Below are 20,184 nucleotides of genomic sequence, written 5' to 3'. Positions count from 1 at the left end.
CTACGACGCGGACGCGCGGACGCTCACGCCCCCCCGCTGCCGTACAGCATCTTCTCCAGCGCGGACGCGTCTGCGGACGTATCCTCGCCGACCACCGTCGGGCTCCCGAACCCCCCGCCCGTCGTCGCCGTTTTTCCCCCCGCCGGAACATCCGGCGAATACGGATCAAACTTCGCGCCCGCGCCCGCGCCCGCGCCCGCGGCGGCAGCGGCGGCGGCGGCGGTCGCGCGCCCGCCGACGCGCACGTTGTTCTCCTTCTCCGACGTCTCCTGCATCTGGTACGCGGCCATCACGCGCGCGTCCTCCGCGGCTTTGACCGGATCCCGCGCCGGCGCCTCCGCCGCGACATCGCCGCCGCCCCCGCCGCCCGAGGACCCCCTCCCGAGCCTCTCGTACGCGCTCCCTCGCGGCGTCGTCCCGGTCCTACTCCTGCGGTACTCCGACGTAAACTCCGCGCGATCCAACCTCGAGTCCACCCGCACTCGGTGCAGGATATCGCGCACCGCGTCCGGGGTCAGACGCGGCGGGAGCTCCGACCGCGGCGGTCGTTGCAGCGCGCCCAACCCAGACGCCTCGCGCGTCTTCTTCGCGCTCGCCAAACTCGTCGGTCGGCCCATGATGATCGCCTCCGGCCGCGGCGGCCTCGCGACCGGCTTCCGGCCGTCCTGATACGCCGCGAGACGTAACCCGCGCGACCCGTGCGCGCCCGCGATCGCGACGACGTGCGCCGCGGGCGACCACGCGACGTCGTTGACGGCGACGCCGAGCGCGTTTGGATCCTCCGCGGCGGCGAACGGCACCCCCTTCCCCGGGACGTCGACGTCGAACACGCGCGCGGTGCCGTCTCTCGACCCCGCGGCGACAAACCGTCCGTCGGGGGAGAGGGCGAATCGCATCGACGCTCCGGGGTGCTTAAAGGAGGCTCCGTCGTTCGCGTTCGCGGTGGCGTTAGCGGCGACGCGCTCCGTCGTCGACGACGCCTTGGCTTTGCGGTCGTCGCGGCCGCAGTCGAACGAGTGCGTCGCGGCAAAGTAGGTCAGGTCCATGCTCACGACGCGATCCGCGAGCGTTCGCGTCAACACTCTGCGGTTGTTCGGCGCGACGCGGACGCACGTGATGGCCTCGCCCATCGTGTCCTTGCACTCGCGAAGCGGGCGCATCAGCGACCGCGGCGCGAGCTCCCGCGCGCTGTACGGCGACTTTTTCGCGCCGGCGTCGACGCCCAAGTCGAGGATGAGCTCGCGGACGCTCCCGTCGTGAAACCCGGCGTAGAGACGCGCGCCAGCCTTATCGAACGCGAGCGCCGTGCACGCGGCGCCGCGGCCGGGCGCCACGGACGCGAGAACCTTCGCGTCGCCGCCGCCTCGGTTCGCCGGGGGCACGAGCCACAGCCGTATCCCGCCGTCCCTCGCGCCCGTCGCGCACACGTCCCGCGTCGTCGGGTGCCACTGCGCGGCGAAGCACTCGCACGCGTGCTGCGCGATCGCGTCAGGACCCCCGCCGACCGCCCACGCGGTCGCCGCGCCGTCCGCGGAGGCGGTCATCACGCGCGTCGGCGCGCCCGCGGAGGCGTAGTCCACCGCGCCGCGCGTTGGGCTCGGCGCGGCGGCGGCGGCGTCGTCGTCGTCGTCTTCGATCGTCGGCGCCCACGACACGTCGTGCACGGCGGCGCAGTGCCCGGGGAACGTCTGGCGTAACTCCCCGGTCGCGGCGTCGAACACCCTGAGCGTGCACATGGACCCCTCCCGGCACACCGCGGCGAGGCGTCGCCCGGTGGAGTCGAACGCGGTGAGGAGCACCTCTCGCGCCGACGTCGGCAGCGTCGCTTGCGTCCTCGCGGCGACGTTTGGAATCTCGCACTCGTCGTGCTCCGCGATGGCGTACGGAAGCTTCGCGACGACGGCGGGTTGATCGTCCCGCGACGGCGAGACGATCGACCCGGCGCCGCGCTTCAACGCGCTCCCGGCGATCGCGGCGGTCATCGAGCCGTCCTCCGCGCCGATGGACGCGAGCGCGTGCGCGTGCGCCGCCGCCGGGTCCATGCCGTAGCACAACGTCTCGTACGGCACGCGTCCGAGGCTCTGCGCGACTTCCATCATGTCCTCGGGCGGCGCGGACGCGAGTCTTTGCTCCGCCGTCTGCCACCCCCCGCCGAGGGTTCTCTCCCGGACGATGCGCTCGCGTCGCGTCGGCCGGCCGCCCGCGGCGCGCGCTTCCCCGCCGCTGCTGCTCGGCACCGCGGGACCGATCGCGAGCGGACGCATCGTCGGCGCCGCCGCCGCGGACGCGGCGAGGAGCGCCGTCGCCGCGTCGCCGCGCGGCGCGGACGCGATCGTGACGTTGACGTGCGCGGGGTACAGCGGCCGCTGATTCGGCTGCATCCGCGTCACAGCCTTGTAGCAGTGCCACACCTCCGGCTGCGGGCCGGCGGACTCCTCGAGGGCGTCGGCGTTCCCGCCGCCGCCGCCGCCGCGCGAGAAGCTCTTGCGGAGGCCGCCGCCGGCGCCGACGGGCTCTCTTCCGTACTTGTACAGCTGGAGCTGCAGCCGGCCGAGGTTGGGTTGGTCGTCCTTGGTCCGGATCAGCTTCAAGAAACCCCACGCGATCCTGTGCGGGTTCCCGTTCGGGAACAGCTCCGGGCGTTCCTCGTAGTACGAAAAGCTCGGCGGCGGCTGAAGGAGTTCAAACAACAACACCGCGCGCGCGTGAAGCAACCCGCCGAGTTCTTCTTCGACGTCCATCGTCTCCTCCCACTCCGCGGCGAACGCGGACTTTATGCGTCGGGATAAGTCAAACGGCGCGGACTGCAGCGGCGTCGTCGCGAGCCCGCTCGGGTTGATGATGAGCCCCGTCTCGGCGTCGAGGAGGTGCACGCGGATCACCGGGTTGAGTAAAACCGCGTGAGGGACGAGCGGGGACGTGCTGTGGACGCGGATCGACAGCGCGTCCGCTTTCGACAGCGGCCGCGTCCGCGCCGGCGTCGACGGCGCGGCGTCGCGGAGCGCGGTGATGAACGACGTCGCCTTCTCGACCTGCGCCGCGGTCTTCGGGGCGGCGTCGGACGACGGCGCGTCCGACACCTTTTTGATCGCCATCGCGAGCGCGTTTTGCTGCCGGCTCGTCGTCTCCGGCGACGGCGGCGGCTTGCCCGCGGACGTCGCGGGGATCGCGCGGGACGGCGACGCCGGGGGCGTGGACACCGCGGCGGCAGCCGCGGGGGCGTCGGAGATCGCCGCGGGGGATCCCGGGACCGCCGCGGTCGACGCCGCCGCGGATTCGGACGCGATCGGGGACGAAAACGGTGCGGGCGCCACCGCCGGCGCCGCCGCCGGGGTCGATTCGCTCCCCGCCGTCGCCGCGTCCGCGGGCCGTGCCGCCCACGGGTCCACGCCCGTCGGCGCCGCCGCCGCCGCCGCGGGCGAGGACGAGGCCGCGGCGGCCGCGGCGAGCGACGCGTCCGCGGGCGACGCGACGGCGACGACGGGCGGCGCCTCCGTCGCCTCCGTCGCCGCGACCTCGGCTCGCAGCCCGAACGACTTCTCCGCGTCAACCTCCGCGGCGAGGCCGACATCCTTCGCGGGGCCCGCGGGTTCCGGGGTCGCCGCCGGGTTCTCGTACATCGAGCTGAAGAATCCTCCTGGCTTCGGGCTCGTCGTCGTCGCGGGCGCGGGAGACGTCGCCGCCGCCGCCGCCGGCTCCAGCGCCGCCGCGGGGGACGCCGGCGCCGCCGCGGGGGACGCCGGCGCCGCCGCCGGCGCCTCGTACATCGAGCTGAAGAACCCGGGCTTCGGGCTCGGCGCCGCGACCGCGGCGACCTCGGCGTCGATGCCGAATCCACCCGCCGCCGCCGCCGGGCTCGCCGCCGCCGGCGTCGTCGGGGACGGGGACGCCGCGGGGACGGTCTCCGGGGTCGGACTTCTCGCCGGCGGCGCCTCCGCCGCGGCCACCTCGGCGTCGATCCCGAAATTCACCGGCGCGGTAGTCTGTCGCGTTTGTTCGCGCGGAGGAAGGGGTGATGGAGGAAGGGGTCAGGTCAGAGGAGGTGTCGAGGGACCGCGGGGAGGGCGCGACGCGTCGGCGGCGGCGACGCGAAAAGGTCATTCATCGATGATTAACCAAACGCGGAGGGCCCCGGGAATCTCGTCTCACCGACGCGGGAGAGGACGGGAGCGGCGACGGCGCGGCCGCCGCGGCGACGGGCGACGGCGACGGCACGATCGCCGCCGGCGGCGACGCCGCCGGCGAGTCCACGACCGCGGGCGGCGGCGACGGCGACGGCGCGCTCGCGAAGACGTCGTCCTCCGCGTCCGACTCCGGCAGCGACGGCGGGAGCTCGTTCACGTCGGTCTCGCTCTCCGGGAGCGACGGCGGCAGCGCCTCGAGCTCGTCGTCGCTCGGCGCGAGCTGCGCGGATTCCACGACCGGTCCGGGTCTAGGGCGGCGGCGCATCGGCGCCGGGGACGTGATCCCGCGCGCGCGCGCGCCCGCGAGGAAGTCTCGCGCGCTTCCCATCGCTCTCCGCGGCGTTAAATCTCGTGACACGAGGGGGGTACGACAGCGAGCGACGCGCGCGGGACGCGGGCGCGGCGCGGTCGCGCGCGCGCGTGCGGTCGTTCGACGACGCGAACGGACCGTAAAGGTCGACGCGCGATGTGTGTTCGCGTGTGGCGCGCGGGATGGGCGCGCGCGCGTCGCAATGGCGTGTCTTCGCGCGTCGGTCGGTCTCTCTCGGGGTGTTCGACGATGCGGGGGTCACCGCGCGCGCGAGCGTTCGCCGCATTCGACCCCTGATCCATCCGGTCAAAATGTCACGTTTTTCAAAGTAGAAAAGCTCGCTGACCCACGTGCTGGCCGATTTTCACCCTGATTTTCACCGGTCTCGGCTCAGCGCTGCCCGGCCCGGAATCCCGGGTTGGGAGAATCTCGAAGCGAGGTTTTCGTGGTAGAACGAAAACCCACCGAGCGAACGAAAGGGCGCGGGCCATTCGACGCGGGCGCACGGGCGCGGGCGTGCGACATCCCCGCGAGAGAGATGAGCGGCAAGGCCCGTGGGTTCCGAATCGAGCCGTTCAAGCACAAGGTCGAGCTCGAGCCGGGGGTGCGTCCTCGACTCGTCCCCTCGGCGTCGCGTCGCGTCGCGTCGCGTTGTCATTTCCTCCCGGGAGGAATTTCGCTCGCGTCCAACCACGACCGCGCGAATCTGAGCGTCCGCCTCCCCCCCTCCCTCCCTCCCGCCCTCCCTCCCGCGCGCAGTACGGCGACAAGATCTGGGCCGTCCTCAAAGATGCGATCCACGAGATCAACCACCGCAACGCGTCCGGCTTATCCTTCGAGGAGCTCTACCGGAACGCGTACAACATGGTCCTGCACCGTCACGGACGCACGCTCTACGACGGCCTCGCGGAGACGATCGCGGACCACCTCAAAGACGTCGCGTCGCAGATCGACGCGACGCTCGGAGACGGCTTTCTCCCGGAGCTCCAGCGCCGCTGGCGCGAGCACGTCAAGTCCATGTCCATGATTCGCGACATCATGATGTACATGGACCGGATATACGCGGTGCCGAACGGCCTCCAGCCCGTGCACGAGCTCGGGTTGGCGCTGTGGCGCGATCACGTCGCGAGACGGCCGTCGATAAAAAACCGCGTCCGCGCGACGCTCGTGAACAGCGTCAACCGCGAACGCCGCGGGGAGCAGATCGATCAGGGGTTAGTGCGAGCGACGTGCGGGATGCTCATGGACTTGGGAGAGGACGTGTACGTGAACGACTTTGAGGAGCCGTACGTGTCGTCGACGAAGGATTTTTATCGCGCCGAGTCGCAGACGTTTTTGTCGTCCAACGATTGCCGGGATTACCTGCTTCGATCTGAGTCGCGGTTAGAGGAGGAGCAGCTCCGAGTGAAGGAGTACCTACAGAAGAGGACCGAGGGCGCGGCGGTGAGTTGCGTCGTGAACGAGCTGCTCGCCAAGCCGATGCGCGCCGTGCTCTCTCTCGGGACGGGGGGCGTGGTGAGCTCTCTGAGGGACGATAAACACGAGCAGCTCGCGCTGATGCACAAGCTGTTCTCGCACGTGAAGGACGGCGTGAAGACGCTCAAGGAGATGATGGCGGAGCACGTCAAGGAGGAAGGGAAGGCGCTCGTGCTGGACCCGGAGAAGGGGAAAGATCCGAACGCGTACGTGGAGGGTTTGCTGAAGTTGAAGGACAAGTACGACGGGGTCATAAAACACGCGTTCGGGGGATGCCGGTCGTTCGTGAACGCGCTGCACGGCGCGTTCGAGACGTTCATAAACATGAACAACCGGAGCCCGGAGTACATATCGCTGTACGTGGACGATAAGCTCCGCAAGGGGCTGAAGGGCGCGAGCGAGGACGACGTCGAGGTCGTCCTCGACAAGGTCATGATTCTGTTCCGGTTCTTACAAGAGAAGGACGTGTTCGAGAAGTACTACAAGCATCACCTCGCGAAGCGTCTGCTGGGGGGGAAGACCACGAGCGACGACGCGGAGCGGAGCTTCATCGTGAAGCTCAAGACGGACTGCGGGTACCAATTCACGTCGAAGATTGAGGGGATGTTCAACGACATACGCATATCGCGGGACACGATGGCGTCGTTCCGGACGCACGTAGAGGAGAAGGCGAAGGGCGGCGGCGGCGACGGCAGCGTGAGCGTGTCGACCACGGGATTATCCCCCATGGACGCGCAGGAGAGTGGCGGGAGCGGCGGCGGCGGCGGCGGCGGCGGAGGAGGCGGCGGCGGCGCGGGCGGCGGCGGCGCGGGCGCGGGCGCGGGCGCGTGGACGCGGGGCGGCGGTCTCGCCGCGCACCTCGGCGGCGTCGACCTCGACGTGCAAGTCCTGACCACCGGGTCGTGGCCGATGACGGGGAACACCGGGGCGACCACGTGCACGATCCCAGCGCAGCTCCAGCCGGCGTGCGAGGCGTTCAAGAACTTTTACCTGGCCTCGCACAGCGGCCGGCGGCTGTATTGGTTGACGTCCATGGGCTCCGCGGATCTGAGAGCGACGTTCGCGGACGGGGTGAAGCGCGAGCTCAGCGTCAGCACGTACGCGATGTGCGTGCTGTTGCTCTTCAACGACCAGGACGAGATCGGGTACAAGGACATCGCGACCGCGACGGCGATTCCCGCGGTCGACTTGAAGCGCACGCTGCAATCGCTCGCGTGCGTGAAGGGGAGGAACGTGTTAAGGAAAGAGCCGATGTCCAGGGACGTGAACGACGACGACGTGTTCGCGTTCAACGACAAGTTCACGAGCAAGCTGCTCAAGGTGAAGATCGGAACCGTCAGCGCGCAGAAGGAGTCGGAGCCGGAGAAGATGCAGACGCGGAGGCGGATCGACGACGATCGGAAGCCGCAGATTGAGGCGGCGATCGTGCGCATCATGAAAGCGCGGAGGCGGTTAGACCACAACAGCGTCGTTCAGGAGGTCACGAAGCAGCTCTCGTCGCGGTTTATCCCAGACCTGGCGGATATTAAGAAGCATCTGGAGAACCTGATCGAGAGGGAGTTCATCGAGAGGGATCGGAACGACCGGCGGCTGTACATTTACATGGCGTGATGAGTCTCGAGTTCCGGGCGCAGTCGAATTATAGAAAGAACGACGTGCGTTTCACCACCGTACGCAGTACGACGACGCGTTTGTAACGCGACACATCACAAAGAATCACCACCGAATCACCCACCCACCGATCTTTGATCAGTCCGCTCGGTTCCCCGTCCCCGGGAGCTTCGGGATCAAGCACGGCGTGTTCCGCTTGTACGCCTGGTACCCCGCCTCGGAGCCCCACCGCTCGTCCGCGGACTTCTCCAACAGAGGCACGCCGGAGACTTTCGTGATGAGTAACGTCACGAATATCGGCGATAACAGCGAGCACGCGGACGTCGCCGGCGTCGCATTCATGCTCAGCGCGACGCCGCAGACGCCCCACCACGTCACGATCTCGCCGAAGTAGTTCGGATGCCTCGAGAGGCTCCACAGCCCGCTGTCGATGAACCGCCCTCTGTTCGCCGGGTCTCTCTTGAAAATCTGTTTTTGCACGTCCGCGACCGTCTCCGTGGCGATCCCCAAGAACCACACGATCAGGGACACGTAATCCCCCGCGTGCAGCGCTCGCTGACTCGCGACGCCGTTGATGAGGTAGCACGGCAGCGCGGTGACGAACACCCACGCGCCTTGCATCATCCAGTACACGAAATACGTCGCCGGGTCGTGCTTCACCTCGTCGAATCGCGAGTCGCCGCCGTCGCGGAGGACCCTTCGCACGAGGAAGACGCCCAGACGTATCGTCCACGCGCAGACCATGGACGTCACCATCGTCTGACGCGGGTGGTGCGACGACGATGCGAACGTCATCGCCGCCGTGGACGCGAACGCGAGGCTGCCGAAGAGGTCGTAAAACTTCTCTGTCTTGAGCGCGGACGCGAAGGCCCAGCCGACGAGCTGCAGACCGAAGTTGACGACCGCGGCGCCTCCCAACGATTGCGTCATGATATGCGTCCCGGGGAGGATGTAATTCATGCCGTTCGGGCCGAGGCCTAAGACGTCGAGGACTTGGTTCGCGGTCGTCGATTTCGCGGTCGTCGACGGCGCGCGTTTGGACGGCTGGCTTCTTCGGAGGACGCGCTCGGATCTGAGGTTTCGCCGATTATTAGGGCGAACGCCGAATCCTGGATCGCCGCCGGGACCGGGCAACCTGAGGCTCGAGGACGATGTCGGCGCGGGCGGGGATCGCTTCTTAGCGTCGAGGCTGCGCTTGGGTCCTCCCGCGCCGAAGCTGCCGCCGTTGAAACGAGCGAAGAACAGCGCTCGCATGCGGTTGTGTGCGTGCCGATGTTAGTTTTCTCGGTGCTTTTGGGCGTGACGAGGACGAGTGACAACTCAGCAGCAAAGTGAGACGTTGATCCCCCTCGCGCCCTTTCGCACTCCGACGCGCGCGCGCGCGCGACCCTTCGTCTCTCCCGCGAGCGACCTCGCGAACGCGCGATCTCGCGGATCTTCGCATTCTAGGCGGCGGCGGCGTCCCCGCGACCCCGCGCGCGCGATGTCCGCGTCCGCGTCCGTCGCCTCGTCGCATCTTTTTATATGCGGACGCGGGACCCCGGGGGGCGCTCTCCGCGCGTCGAGATCGCGTCTCCGCCGCGGGCGCGCGACGCGCCCCGCGGGCCTCCCGCCGTACCAGAGCGACACCCCCGCGCCTCCGAGGCGCCCCCCGTCGTCGTCTGGGGGCCTCCCGCCGATGCAGAGCGACGTGGAATCCGCCGCGCCGCAGCGGCCGCGGCCGCGGCCTCCTCCCGCGCCCGAGAAGAGAGATTGCGACGACGACGACTGCGAGATCGACGCGCTCATGACCGCGGAGTTCACCCACGAGTACCCGAGCGCAAGCGCCCCCGCGGAGGTGATCTCGGCGGAGGAGGCGCAGAGGCGAGCGCAGCGCGCGCAGACGGCGCGGCCCTTCCACTCCCCGGACGACGCCGTGGATCTCGCCAAGGTTGGCCGCGAGGAGAGAACCGCGAAGGTGTTGGACCTCTTCGAGCGCGCGGCGACGCCGATCGGGACCGTCGAGCGGGCGCAGGCGGCCATCGCCGCGGCGAGGGCGGCGAACAGCACCGGCATCTTCACCGTCCAGCCCGGCGTCGGCGGGAGGAACGAGGACGCGGAGAAGCAGAGCGTCGAGGAGTCCCAGGCGGCGGCGGCGGAGTCGGCGAAGAGGAACGCTTCATCGTCGGGCGCGAGCGAATCCACCGTGCCGAGCGACTACGCGGCGCAGAACGCGGCGAACTTGAACTTGAATTTGCAAAACATGGACCCGACGACGAGGGTGAAGGCGGCGTCCGCGGCGGCGAGCGAGGACGCCGCCGCGCGCGCGGCGATGGCGATGCGCGAGTACAACAAGCGCGCGAAGAAGTTCAACTCGGAGTACTACGGCGGTGGCGGCGTCGGCAGCGGCGTCGCCACCCTCGGCGGCGGGGATTTGGATCACAAGCGGTCGAGAGAGTCGAGCCGCGAGACGGGCGGGAAGGACATCGACTTCAGCGGCGATTTCTGGGACTGGACCCCGCCCGAGGCGCCGGTGGATTTCACCCCGCAGCCCGGCGGGTCGCCGACGAGCGCGTCGAGTTACTACCCGCCCAAGATGCAGAAGAAACGTCTGGAGTTCCCGACCGCCCCCGCGGTCGAGCGCGAGGTGATGCTCATGGAACGCGCGCCGGAGAGGACGCTCCCGCAGTTTCAATCCGTCGTCGAGGCGCAAAACGCCGTCTTACCCGAGTTTCAGTCCGTCGTGGAGAGCGGCTCCGACGAGGTGTCCCAGCTCACGAGCGCGATGAACCTCGCGGCCGCGCCGGGGGCGCCCGCGCCGATGATGGCCGCGCCCGCGACCGCGGAACAGATCGCCGCGGGGGCGTCCATCGAAGCCTCCATCGAGGACGCCCTCGCGTCCGCGGTTCGAGAGCTCGGCGCCGGCGAGGGCGCGGAGAAGGAAGGCGTGCTCTCCTCCGGCGCGCGGTGGTGGCGCGAAGAAGGCGAAGATAAACTCGAAGGCGGGAAGGTCATGTCGTGGACGTGCATCCGAGGCACGTCCGCGGACGGCGCCGTGGAGTGGGAGGAGCGGTGGTGGAAGACGTCCGACTCGTTCACGTACCGCGAGCTCGGGGCGGTGAAGTCCGGAAGAGACAGCAACGGGCAGGCGTGGCAGGAGTCGTGGAAGGAGATGTACGTCCACGAGGTGAACAAAATTCCGTACATCCACAGAGAGGCGTCGAAGTGGTCGCACACCCCGAAGGGCGCGGCGTGGAGCGAAGGGTGGACGGAGGACTACCGCGCCGATGGCACCGTCGATCGTTTTTGCGAGAAAACCGGCGCGCTCGAGGACGGCGCCGCTCCAGAGGACGGCCACGGAAACCGGTGGACGGAAAAGTGGGGCGAGAAGTGGGACGGTCACGGCGGGTGCATCAAGTGGACGGACACGTGGGCGTCGAGGGATCACTCGGAGGGAGGCATGGAGAACGCGCCCGGGCGGTCGTGGGGCGAGAAATGGGAGGAAAAGTGGGGCGAAGGGTACAACGAGCACGGCCGCGCGGGGTCGCGGCAGGGCCTTACATGGGACGAGACCATGGGCCAGCACACGCTCAAGAGTTGGGGCGAGGAGCACTACCCGGACGGGCGTCTGCACAAGTACGGGAACTCCAGCGACGGGAGCCAGTATTGGGACACGTGGGAGGACGGCGCCGGGGGGTGGTGGGAGCGGAACCCGTCGTTCGGATGGATCGAGGCGTTGCATCACTCGCCGGATCTGATGAACCTGCCGCTGCAGCCGAGGACGGGCGGCGGGACGGGTCCGGCGAAGGGACCGAACGGGCGGAAGATCATCACTCCGCATCGTTCGCGACGAGGCGCGAGCGGGGGGGGCGGGGCGGCGAAGCCGGCTCCGCCTCCGCCTCCGCCGCCGCCGAAGGTGGACATGCCTCCGCCTCCGCCGCCGCCGCCGCCGATGTGACGACGACGGACGGGGACGGGGTCATCGATTCGATTCGATTCAAACTCAATCATTCAATTACACGGCAACAGCGATTACACAATACACACACGCGGCGCGCGACGATCAATGCGGCCAGTGACGCGACCCTTGCTGCGTCGTCCCCGCGGGCTTCTCGTCCATCTTCGCCCGCCACGAGTCGAACAGCGTCTTCTCTCGCCTGTCCCCGGACCACTCGAACTCGTACTTTCCGATGATGACGCGATCGCCCTCTCCCGCGCCGGCGTCGTTCACCGCCTTTTCGATCCCAGACATCTGCAACACCCTCGCGAACCGCTTGAACGACTCGAAGTAGTCCCAGTTTGTCATCTGCACGAACCGCTCGATCGCGGCACCTTCGATGATAAACGCATACGGCGTGTCCGTTACCGTGAACTCGTCGAGGCTCTTCCCGTCCGCGGGCCGCGCGAGTTTTTTCGCCGCGCGCTCCGCGGCTTCCGCCTCGTAATCGATCGCCGGCAGCGACGCCCAGATGTCCTTCACCGCGGTGATGAGCTCGCCGACGCCCGCGCCCGTGAGCGCGGACGTCACGTGAACGTTCAAACCGCGTTCTTCGAAGACGGTCTGCAGCTCGAGCGCGCGTTCGGCGGCTTCGTCGGACGCGTCGACTTTATTCAACGCGATGAGCTCCGGCTTGTCGCCGACTTCTTCGTCGAACAAGAAGAGCTCGTTCCTTATCGCGTCGTACTCCTCCAAGACGTCCTCGGACGTGCAGTCCAGGACGTGCACGAGCACGCGCGTGCGCTTCACGTGCCGTAAAAACTCGAACCCGAGGCCGACGCCATCGGACGCGCCCTCGAGCAGGCCGGGTATGTCCGCGAAAACCATCCGCTCGAAATCTCGCTCGACGACGCCCAGGTTCGGGACGATGGTCGTGAACGGGTAGTCCGCGATCTTCGGTTTGGCGTTCGAGACGTTCGCGAGCAGCGTACTCTTTCCCGCGTTCGGGACGCCGATGATGCCGACGTCCGCGACGAGCTTCAGCTCGAGCTCGACCCACTTTTCCATCCCCTCCTCGCCGTTCTCCGCGATTTGCGGCGCCTTGTTCTTCGCTGTCTTAAACGACGCGTTCCCTCTGCCGCCTCTGCCGCCCGGGAGGACCATCTCTCTGTGCCCGTGCGCGAACATCTCGCACAGCGTCCGGTCCGTCTTCGCGTCTCGCACGATCGTCCCCGGGGGCACGAGCACGGTTCGGTCCGCGCCGATCGAGCCTTGCATCTTTTTCCCGCCGCCGTTCCCGCCCGGGTCCGCTCGGTGGTGCACCTTCTTCCGGAACCCGACGAGGGAGTTGATGCTCGAGTCCGCTTCGAAGTAGATGGCGCCGCCGTTGCCGCCGTTGCCGCCGAACGGGCCGCCTTGCGCGACGAACGCTTCTCTTCGAAACGCGACCATCCCGCGGCCGCCGTCGCCGGCTTTGACGTAGATCTTCGCGGTGTCGAAGCACCGCATCTCCGTGGGGAGGCCTCTCTCTCTGACGGCGTCGCCGTCGTCGCCCCAGCCGTACTCTGAGCCCTCGTCGTCGTCCACGCCGAGGTCGAACTCGACCGCGCCGACGGCTTGGCCTTCGCGGTATCTGCGCTCGAGGTCAGATTCGAGGAATTCGTCGTCGTCGTCCTCGTCGTCGTCGTCCACCGCGGCCTGGCCCTTGCCGAACTCGACGATGTTCGCGCCGTCGCCAACCTCGTAGAAGGACTCCTCCTCCGCGAGGACCGACGCGCGCGCTTCGTTCCTCGCGCGCTCCGCCGAGGCGGTCTCCTCGCGGTATTCCGACAGCGCGTCCGCCCAATTGCCCCCTCCGGCGGCGGCCGGCGCGCGCGCCGCGTCCTCCTCCTCGTCCCCGCGGTACGGCTTCACGATCTCCATCGGCTCCGCGTCGATGTCCGCGAGGATGTCGTCCAGGGTGCGGTTCCCCGTCTCGTTCGCGAACGGACCCCCGCGCGACGGCGTCGCGACCGCGTCCGCGGGCGGCTTCGTCCGCGCGGCGACCGCCGCCGCTTTTTTGCGCTTCGACAGCGGCGCCGCGGACTTCTTCGCGCGCCCTCGGCCCGCGACGACCGCGACGTCCGCGCGCGCGCGGCGGCATCGCGCCGCCGTCGCGGGGACGGACGACGGCACGAGCGCGCCTCGCGAGCTCAGCGCGGCGTGAGGACCCATCTCCTCTCGGGCGCGCGAGCGAATGGCGCCCTCCGCGGAAAAGCGCACGCGGAAGACGTCATCCACTGAACGCTTCTCGACTCGCTTCTCGCTCAAACGACGGATTTAGCGCGACGGTTGAGATCTCGCGCGGCACTCGCGATCGCGCGGCCGCGACGTCGCGCGACGCGCGCCCCGCTCCTATCCTCGCCACCGCTCCCACCCCCGCGAACGCGTCGATGCGTCCGCGGCACTCGGACCGCGCCAGACGCGCGGCGGAGGACGCGCTCGACGCCGCGATCGACGAGCTGCGATGGTGGAAGAGCAAGATCGCGACGCGAACCGTCCTCTCGGACGACGTCGTCGACGCCGTCGCGTCCGTCGCGTCCGCGCTGCAGGTGGACATCGCGGCGCTGTCCAGGGCGCTGAACGCGGCGTATTTGGATCGTCGTCCCCGGGGGGAGGAGGACGTCGAGGCCGCGAGGCGCGAGGGGACGCGCGACCGACCCGAGGGAGCCGCCGCCGGCGACGCCGCGGCGACGACGACGGAAAAGGAAACCCCCGCCGGCGACGGCGACGACGGCGACGGCGACGGCGACGACGACGAAGAAGAGCCGTGGGCGTTCGCGCACGGCGGCACCGCGCTCGACGCGTCGTTCGCGCGCTCGCGCGGCGGCGGCGGCGGCGGCGCATCGCCGATCCATCGCGTCGACCCGAGAAGGATCGCGCGCGGACGACGGCTCGGCGCGAAGACGCCGACGGACCCGGGCCCGGACCGCGGCCGAGAACGACGCGTTCGAACGCGGCGGAAGCGCGACCCGAACCCGATGCACTCTCCCGTGTCGCGCTGGCGCGACGCGGTCGTCGAGCGCGTCGCCGCGCTCGAGGCGAGGGGCGCGACGCGGCGGTTCGACGACCCCGACCCGGCCGCCGCCGCCGCCGCCGACGCCGACGACGCCGACGACGACGCCGCGGACGCCGCGTTCGCCGCTCGCGCCGCGCACGCGTCGCACGTGGACGCGCTCCAGAGCCTGTACGAGGAGCGGCTGAACACCGCGGTGATGTTCTTCGCGGGGCGGAAGGTCGCGTCTCGAGCGCTGGAGGCGTCGATGGCCGCGCGCGACGCCGCGGCGGCGTACGAGGCGGCTTCGAGAGCGTCGGGCGGCGGCGGCGGCGGCGGCGGCGGCGGGGCGAGGGCGAACCGCGCGAGAGAGAGAGGTGCGGGCGGCGCGCGGCGCGGGATGGATCAGGTTAAGATCACGGACGCGGCGTTCGTGTACCCGGGCGAGCGCGTCCACTGCGTCGGCGACGGGGGGGAGGTAGCCGAGCGCGTTTGAGGAGCTGGAGAGTATCAGGCGCGAGGGGGGAATCCGAGTGCTGGAATTTTTTTTCAGATCTCATCAGTCGGGTCGAGAAATTTTTGGCGCGACTGCGGTCGACGCGCTTCTTGTAATTTTAGATAAATGTTCATCGGTCCGTTGAAAGGGGACGCGATCAAATATTGAAACCGAGGGATGGGTGAAAAATGTTCGCATTGAACGCACCTGACAGCTGGCGGTCGCCACATGTCTCGCGCAACGAACGTCACTCGTTTTAACCCGACGTTTCGAGGTGCCTTTCGCGTCTCGCGCGCGTCGTCTGGCGCGTCGACGCCCGCGCAAACCCAGAACCACCGACGCGAAGTACACGCGCGCTCGCTTCGAGTTTCTCTTCGCGCGCATCGCGTCGCTCCGCGTCGTTTCGAGCGTCGTCCTCGCCGTCACCCCGCGCGTTCCGACCTCGGATTCGCCCGCGGGGTCGACGCGAGAAGTAATAAATCTCGCGGCAGCGAAGCGAGAAGAAGCGCAGCAGGCGCGCGCGGAAACAGCGCGGAAGCGACGCGCGCGAGTTCCATCCGCGCGCGCTCGGCGATCGACGCCATGCAGGTGCGCGCCTAGACGCGTAATCCTCTCCGTCCCAGGGCGCGCGTCGTATCGCGCGCGTCGTATCGCGCGCGCGGTCTTCCGTCCGACGACGGTTGAAGGACGCTCGTCCGCATCCTCCTCGCTCGCGTCTCGCCCCTCTCCCCCTGGGCCCCGCGCGGGGCTGACGTCCCGTCCCCGCCCGCGTCCTCTCCCCCAGGCTCCTCCGCAGCCCCAGGCGCAGTTCTACGCGCAGCAGCAGCAGCAGCAGCAGCAGATGAACCCGTACGCGATGTGGCCGCAGGTGCGCGGATGGATCCCACCCTCGCCCCCGCGGCCGTCGTCGCCGAACGAAAGACGGAGAGCGAGCGAGCGATCCTCGCGCAACACGTCACCGCGCTGTATCGCGCGATCGCGCGCCCCCCGTCTCGCGCTCACCGCTCCCCTCGCCTCTCTTCCCTTCCGAGCAGGCGATGATGAACCCGTACAACGGCATGTACCCCGGATACATGGTGCGCGTCCGCTCGGTCGCGGCGACCCTCCCCCGCGCGTCGGCGCTCCCCGCGCGGTCGGAGATCGCGCTCGCGCGAAGCGAAGCCACGACTGGCGAAAAGAATATTTTTCCCTCTTCTCCGATCGCTCACCTCCTCCCCTCTCTCTCTCTCTTCTTCTCTCTCAGGGCGCTGGATACGGCGCCGCGAACGCGGGCGCCGACGCGAGCGCCGCGGTCAAGGCCGAGGCTGGGAAGACGGGCTTCGACCCCGCGCAGCTCGCGCAGTGGCAGCAGACTGTCGCCGCGCAGCAACGCGCGCAGAGCGGCGCCGCGGCAGCGCAAACCGCCGCCGTCGCCTCCAAAGCCGGCGGGGTCGGCGGCGTGACGAACGGCACGAACGGGGCACCCGAGATGTGGATGGACGAGAGAGAGCTGAAGCGGCAGCGACGGAAGCAGTCGAACCGCGAGTCCGCGCGAAGGAGCCGGCTGCGCAAGCAGGCCGAGTGCGAGGAACTCGGCGGGCGCGTCGACGCGTTGTCGACGGAAAACATCACCCTGCGCGCGGAGCTGAAACGGCTAAAGGACGCGTGCGGGTCCCTCGAGACCGATAACAAGACGCTCGCGGACAAGCTCAAGGTGATCAAGGGGGATGATGTCGAGGCTGCGGCCGAGGGCGGGAAGAAGACGTCGCCGACGAAGAAGGGGGGGAAAGCCGCGGACGCGGATGGCGGGAAGGACTGAACGAGTCGACGATCGATCGATCGATCGTACGTTTGATCGTCCTCCCCCGGGATGACGACCGACGCCATTAGCACGACGCACGCAGCACGCATAGAGTAGAGGGTGTGGGATCGCGGCGGTGAACATCTCGCCGGCGCTCCCAGGGTGATTTTTTTCAGGTCGCGCCGCGGACGACGCGATGCGCGACCTGACCCGACGGGAAGGGAAAAACGGAAGGCGGCGTATTTCAACCGCCAGAGTACAAATAAAGATGAGTAAATAAGACCACGCACGCAATGATGACAACGTGAGGAGCGAAGACGAACATGTAATGTGATGTTGAGTTCCCACGAATGCGTCTGCATCTGCCGCTTTCATTTCACCCTGCCGCAACCAAAAAATCACCCTCCGCCGCCGCCGCGCTTCACTCCTTCGTCTCTCACCCACCGCACCGCCGCCGCTCACTGCTGCTCCTGCTCCGGGTTCAGCTTGATGAGGTCGTCGATCCTCAGAATCGTGATCGCAGCCTCGGTCGCGAACTGGATGCTCTTAATCTTCGACAGCGCGGGCTCCAACACGCCCTCTCCGAGGTTATTCTTCAGCTCGCCCAAGACGAGATCCAAGCCAAACCCCGCGAGGTGCGCCTTCTCCGGCTTCGTCTGCGACGCGTGGTGGTACGCGCGCAGCTTCGCGACGAGTTCCGTGGAGTCCTTCGCGGCGTTCACCGCGAGCACCTTCGGGATCACGAGCAGCGCCTCGGCAAACTCCGCGATGGCGAGCTGCTCGCGCGACCCCAACGTCGTCGCGAGCGATTCGAGGTACACCGAGAGCCCCGCCTCCACGGCGCCGCCGCCGGCGACAACCTTCTCGGACTCCAACGTCCGCTTCACGATGCAGATCGCGTCGTGAAGCGAGCGGTCCACCTCGTCGAGCATGTAGTCGTTCGCGCCGCGGATGAGCAGCGTGCACGCCTGCGTGTTCTTGCACTCCTTCAAGACGATCATGTCGTCGTCGCTGACGCGCTCTTCGCACACCTCGCCGCACGTCCCCAAACACTCCGGGTCAAACGTCTCGTTGCCGTCCATGTCCGCGAGCGTCAGAAGAATCTGCGCCCCGGAAGCTTTCGCGACTCTGCGAAGGTCGTCCTTCGGGACCCTTCGGCACGCGATGGCGCCGGCTTCGACGAAGTACTTCAACGCCATGTCGTCGATGCCCTTGGTGCACAAGATGACGTTCGCGCCCGCGTCGATCATCATCTTCACGCGCCTGGCCGTGATGTTGAACTCCTCCTGGCGGATCCGCTCGAGCTCTTTCGGGTCCGTCACCAAAACCTGGACGCCCATCTGCATCTTCGTCTTTTGAAGGTTGAAGTCGATGCACGCGATCTTGGCGTTTTTCACGCTCTTCACCATCCCTTGCGCGGCGCGTCCCATGTTCAGCGCGTAGCCGTTGATAACCCGCGATTCCTTGACGCTCTTTCCGTGCGCTTTCAGGATGTTGATGCTCTTGATCGGATACCGCGCGTCGCCGTAGTCGTTGTACGTCTTAACCGCCAGGACGGCGTCGACGACCATCTTGCCGAAAAAGTCGGAATCCGCGCCGACAATCTTGGAACTCATGGACGTCTTCGCGCAGTTCAGGATGGTCTCTTTCCCGAGCGAGTCGATCGGCGTCGCGAGGTTAGACTCGATGTATTTCACAGCCTCGCGCATCGCGAGGCGGTAGCCGCTGATGATGGACGTCGGGTGGATCTTGTTTCTCACGAGATCGTTCGCGCGCTTCAGCAGCTCGCCGGCGAGGATGACGACGGACGTGGTCCCGTCGCCAACCTCGCGGTCCTGGAGCTCCGCGAGCTCGACGAGGATCTGTCGGTCGCGACGGCACGGCGCGCGGGAGGAAGACGCGGAGGGAGGGGCGCGGGAGGCGGGGGAGGGACCCGGTCAGATCGGGTCGAGATATGAAAAAAAGATGTCCCTCCCGCGGCGGCCGCGAAGAAGAAGCGGCGAGCGAGCCGAAGGTTGACGACGGAACGCGCGCGCGATCGCGCGGCGCGCGCGATCGATCGGCGCGCGCGATCGCGCGGGGCGCGCGGACGATCGCGACGCGTATCTATTCGTTCCGATCGCGCGGATCACGAAGACGCGAACAACGAGGGGGAGGACGCGCGCGCGGAGGCTGCGAGGCGGGAGAGAGACGCGCCTTCGCCGCGGGGTGCTCAACCTCGAGGAGCTTGAGGATCGTCGCGCCGTCGTTCGTGATCGTGACGTCGCCGATGTCGTCCACGAGCATCTTATCGAGCCCGACGGGGCCGAGCGACGTCTTCACGATGTTCGCGACCGCCTGGACCGCCATGACTGCGAAGGACGGGGGTGGAGAGGAGGAAGCGGCGCGTCAGATGGCGTTCGTCGTCGCGCGCGGGGCGAGCGCGAGATCGCGCGCCGAGTTGGAAAGTTGACCGACGGATCGATCGATCGTTCGTTCGATCGATCGCGCGCGCACCGTTGCTCGAGCGGACGTCTTGTCCGCTCTGGCGTTCGCCATCCATGATTTGGTTCCCCGCCATCATTTTGACGCGTGTGACGACCTACCGAGCGCGTGTATGCGCGGTGAAGTCTGTGATCGCTCGCCGCCGTCTCGATGCTTTTTGAAAGCGCTCGTCCAGAAAGCGTGATGAGCGCGCCGGCGCCTCCGACCGACCACCACAACGCGCCGCACTCCCTCGCGATGCAGCGGCTGGCCGGGCTCCTGAGCCGAGCCCTCGGGTTCGGCGGCGCCGACGCCGAGCCCGACGCCGCGAGCGCGTCCGCGTCGTCCCCCGGGACCTCGAACGACGTCATCGCGCGAAGCGAGCGACTCCTCTCGCGGCTCGACGCCGGCGCGGACGCCGCCGCCGACGAGCTCGACGAATTCATCACCCCGACGACGCCGACGACGCTCGCGTCCGAGGAGGACGCGTCGTCGTCCGCGCGCGCGTCCGGCGGGAAGATCCTGTTCGGATCGCAGACCGGCACCGCGCGAAGGCTCGCGCACAAGCTGTCCGCGTCGCTGCGCGCGCGCCACGGCCTCGAGCTCGACGTCGTCGACGCGCGCGACTTCGAGCCGGAGAGCCTGTCGTCCACGCCCGTCGCGGTCGTGATCTTGTCCACGTACGAGGACGACGACGGCGCCGCGCCGCCGGAGAACGCGCGCTGGCTCTGCCGGTGGGTTCGAGAGTCCGCGATGGACGAGCGCGTCGGCGCGCTTCATCTCGCGGAGACCAAGTACGCGGTGTTCGGGTGCGGGAACAGGGAGTACGGCGTCGATCGATTCAACGCCGCCGCGCGAGCGCTGGACGCGGACCTCGCGCGGCTCGGCGCCGCGAGGCTGCTGAGACGCGCGGA

The 20,184-nt window shown here is 68.5% G+C and overlaps 9 protein-coding genes across 9 annotated transcripts in view; 5 read left to right on the top strand and 4 right to left on the bottom strand.

The window, feature by feature from the left end:
* Window positions 1-23: 23 nt before the first annotated feature.
* On the bottom strand, window positions 24-4,512 carry MICPUCDRAFT_50724 (uncharacterized protein; the record flags this gene model as incomplete). The annotated part of the gene is made up of 2 exons (XM_003055159.1): window positions 24-3,983; window positions 4,150-4,512. The coding sequence occupies 2 exons, from the start codon at window positions 4,510-4,512 to the stop codon at window positions 24-26; spliced, it is 4,323 nt and encodes a 1,440-aa protein (XP_003055205.1).
* A 520-nt stretch (window positions 4,513-5,032) lies between these two features.
* MICPUCDRAFT_46389 (uncharacterized protein) lies at window positions 5,033-7,688 on the top strand (the record flags this gene model as incomplete). The annotated part of the gene is made up of 2 exons (XM_003055689.1): window positions 5,033-5,098; window positions 5,254-7,688. 2 exons carry the CDS (start codon window positions 5,033-5,035, stop codon window positions 7,579-7,581), a joined length of 2,394 nt encoding a protein of 797 aa, XP_003055735.1. The 3' UTR covers window positions 7,582-7,688.
* A 31-nt stretch (window positions 7,689-7,719) lies between these two features.
* Window positions 7,720-8,511, bottom strand: MICPUCDRAFT_43865 (uncharacterized protein; the record flags this gene model as incomplete). Its single annotated transcript, XM_003055158.1, has 1 exon — window positions 7,720-8,511. The coding sequence occupies one exon, from the start codon at window positions 8,509-8,511 to the stop codon at window positions 7,720-7,722; it is 792 nt and encodes a 263-aa protein (XP_003055204.1).
* An 856-nt stretch (window positions 8,512-9,367) lies between these two features.
* MICPUCDRAFT_61736 (uncharacterized protein) lies at window positions 9,368-11,598 on the top strand (the record flags this gene model as incomplete). The annotated part of the gene is made up of 1 exon (XM_003055688.1): window positions 9,368-11,598. The coding sequence occupies one exon, from the start codon at window positions 9,368-9,370 to the stop codon at window positions 11,516-11,518; it is 2,151 nt and encodes a 716-aa protein (XP_003055734.1). The 3' UTR covers window positions 11,519-11,598.
* A 25-nt stretch (window positions 11,599-11,623) lies between these two features.
* Window positions 11,624-13,006, bottom strand: MICPUCDRAFT_43864 (uncharacterized protein; the record flags this gene model as incomplete). Its single annotated transcript, XM_003055157.1, has 1 exon — window positions 11,624-13,006. One exon carries the CDS (start codon window positions 13,004-13,006, stop codon window positions 11,624-11,626), a length of 1,383 nt encoding a protein of 460 aa, XP_003055203.1.
* Window positions 13,007-13,929: 923 nt separating this feature from the next.
* MICPUCDRAFT_50719 (uncharacterized protein) lies at window positions 13,930-15,027 on the top strand (the record flags this gene model as incomplete). Its single annotated transcript, XM_003055687.1, has 1 exon — window positions 13,930-15,027. One exon carries the CDS (start codon window positions 13,930-13,932, stop codon window positions 15,025-15,027), a length of 1,098 nt encoding a protein of 365 aa, XP_003055733.1.
* Window positions 15,028-15,609: 582 nt separating this feature from the next.
* On the top strand, window positions 15,610-16,924 carry MICPUCDRAFT_46386 (uncharacterized protein; the record flags this gene model as incomplete). The annotated part of the gene is made up of 4 exons (XM_003055686.1): window positions 15,610-15,615; window positions 15,812-15,895; window positions 16,062-16,103; window positions 16,271-16,924. 4 exons carry the CDS (start codon window positions 15,610-15,612, stop codon window positions 16,823-16,825), a joined length of 687 nt encoding a protein of 228 aa, XP_003055732.1. The 3' UTR covers window positions 16,826-16,924.
* A 226-nt stretch (window positions 16,925-17,150) lies between these two features.
* MICPUCDRAFT_46385 (uncharacterized protein) lies at window positions 17,151-19,410 on the bottom strand. The gene is made up of 3 exons (XM_003055156.1): window positions 19,304-19,410; window positions 19,004-19,158; window positions 17,151-18,669 (listed from the first exon to the last, which is right to left on the bottom strand). Exons 1-3 carry the CDS (start codon window positions 19,368-19,370, stop codon window positions 17,266-17,268), a joined length of 1,626 nt encoding a protein of 541 aa, XP_003055202.1. The 5' UTR covers window positions 19,371-19,410; the 3' UTR covers window positions 17,151-17,265.
* Window positions 19,411-19,759: 349 nt separating this feature from the next.
* The window catches only part of MICPUCDRAFT_1250 (uncharacterized protein), a gene marked incomplete at both ends in the record, with an annotated part of 2,401 nt that continues 1,976 nt past the window's right edge, over window positions 19,760-20,184 (top strand). Inside the window, one exon of the mRNA XM_003055685.1 lies at window positions 19,760-20,101. Coding sequence (XP_003055731.1) covers window positions 19,760-20,101 — 342 coding nt within the window. The remainder of the gene's footprint in view (window positions 20,102-20,184) is intronic.

Source organism: Micromonas pusilla (genome assembly GCF_000151265.4).
Source record: "Micromonas pusilla CCMP1545 genomic scaffold MICPUCscaffold_1, whole genome shotgun sequence".
Classification (NCBI taxonomy): Eukaryota; Viridiplantae; Chlorophyta; class Mamiellophyceae; order Mamiellales; family Mamiellaceae; genus Micromonas; species Micromonas pusilla.
Note: the sequence above shows the minus strand (reverse complement) of the source record. Positions and strands in the feature narration are given on the sequence as shown.

Bases quoted from the DNA above. Each gene is read 5' to 3' on its own strand.
- MICPUCDRAFT_46385 (XM_003055156.1), bottom strand. From the start codon at position 19,370: ATGATGGCGGGGAACCAAATCATGGATGGCGAACGCCAGAGCGGACAA. The intron at 19,159-19,303 runs GTGCGCGCGCGA...CGTCCTTCGCAG, and splicing joins AGACGTCCGCTCGAGCAACG to TCATGGCGGTCCAGGCGGTC. The intron at 18,670-19,003 runs GCGCGTCTCTCT...CGCGACCGACAG, and splicing joins TTGAGCACCCCGCGGCGAAG to ATCCTCGTCGAGCTCGCGGA.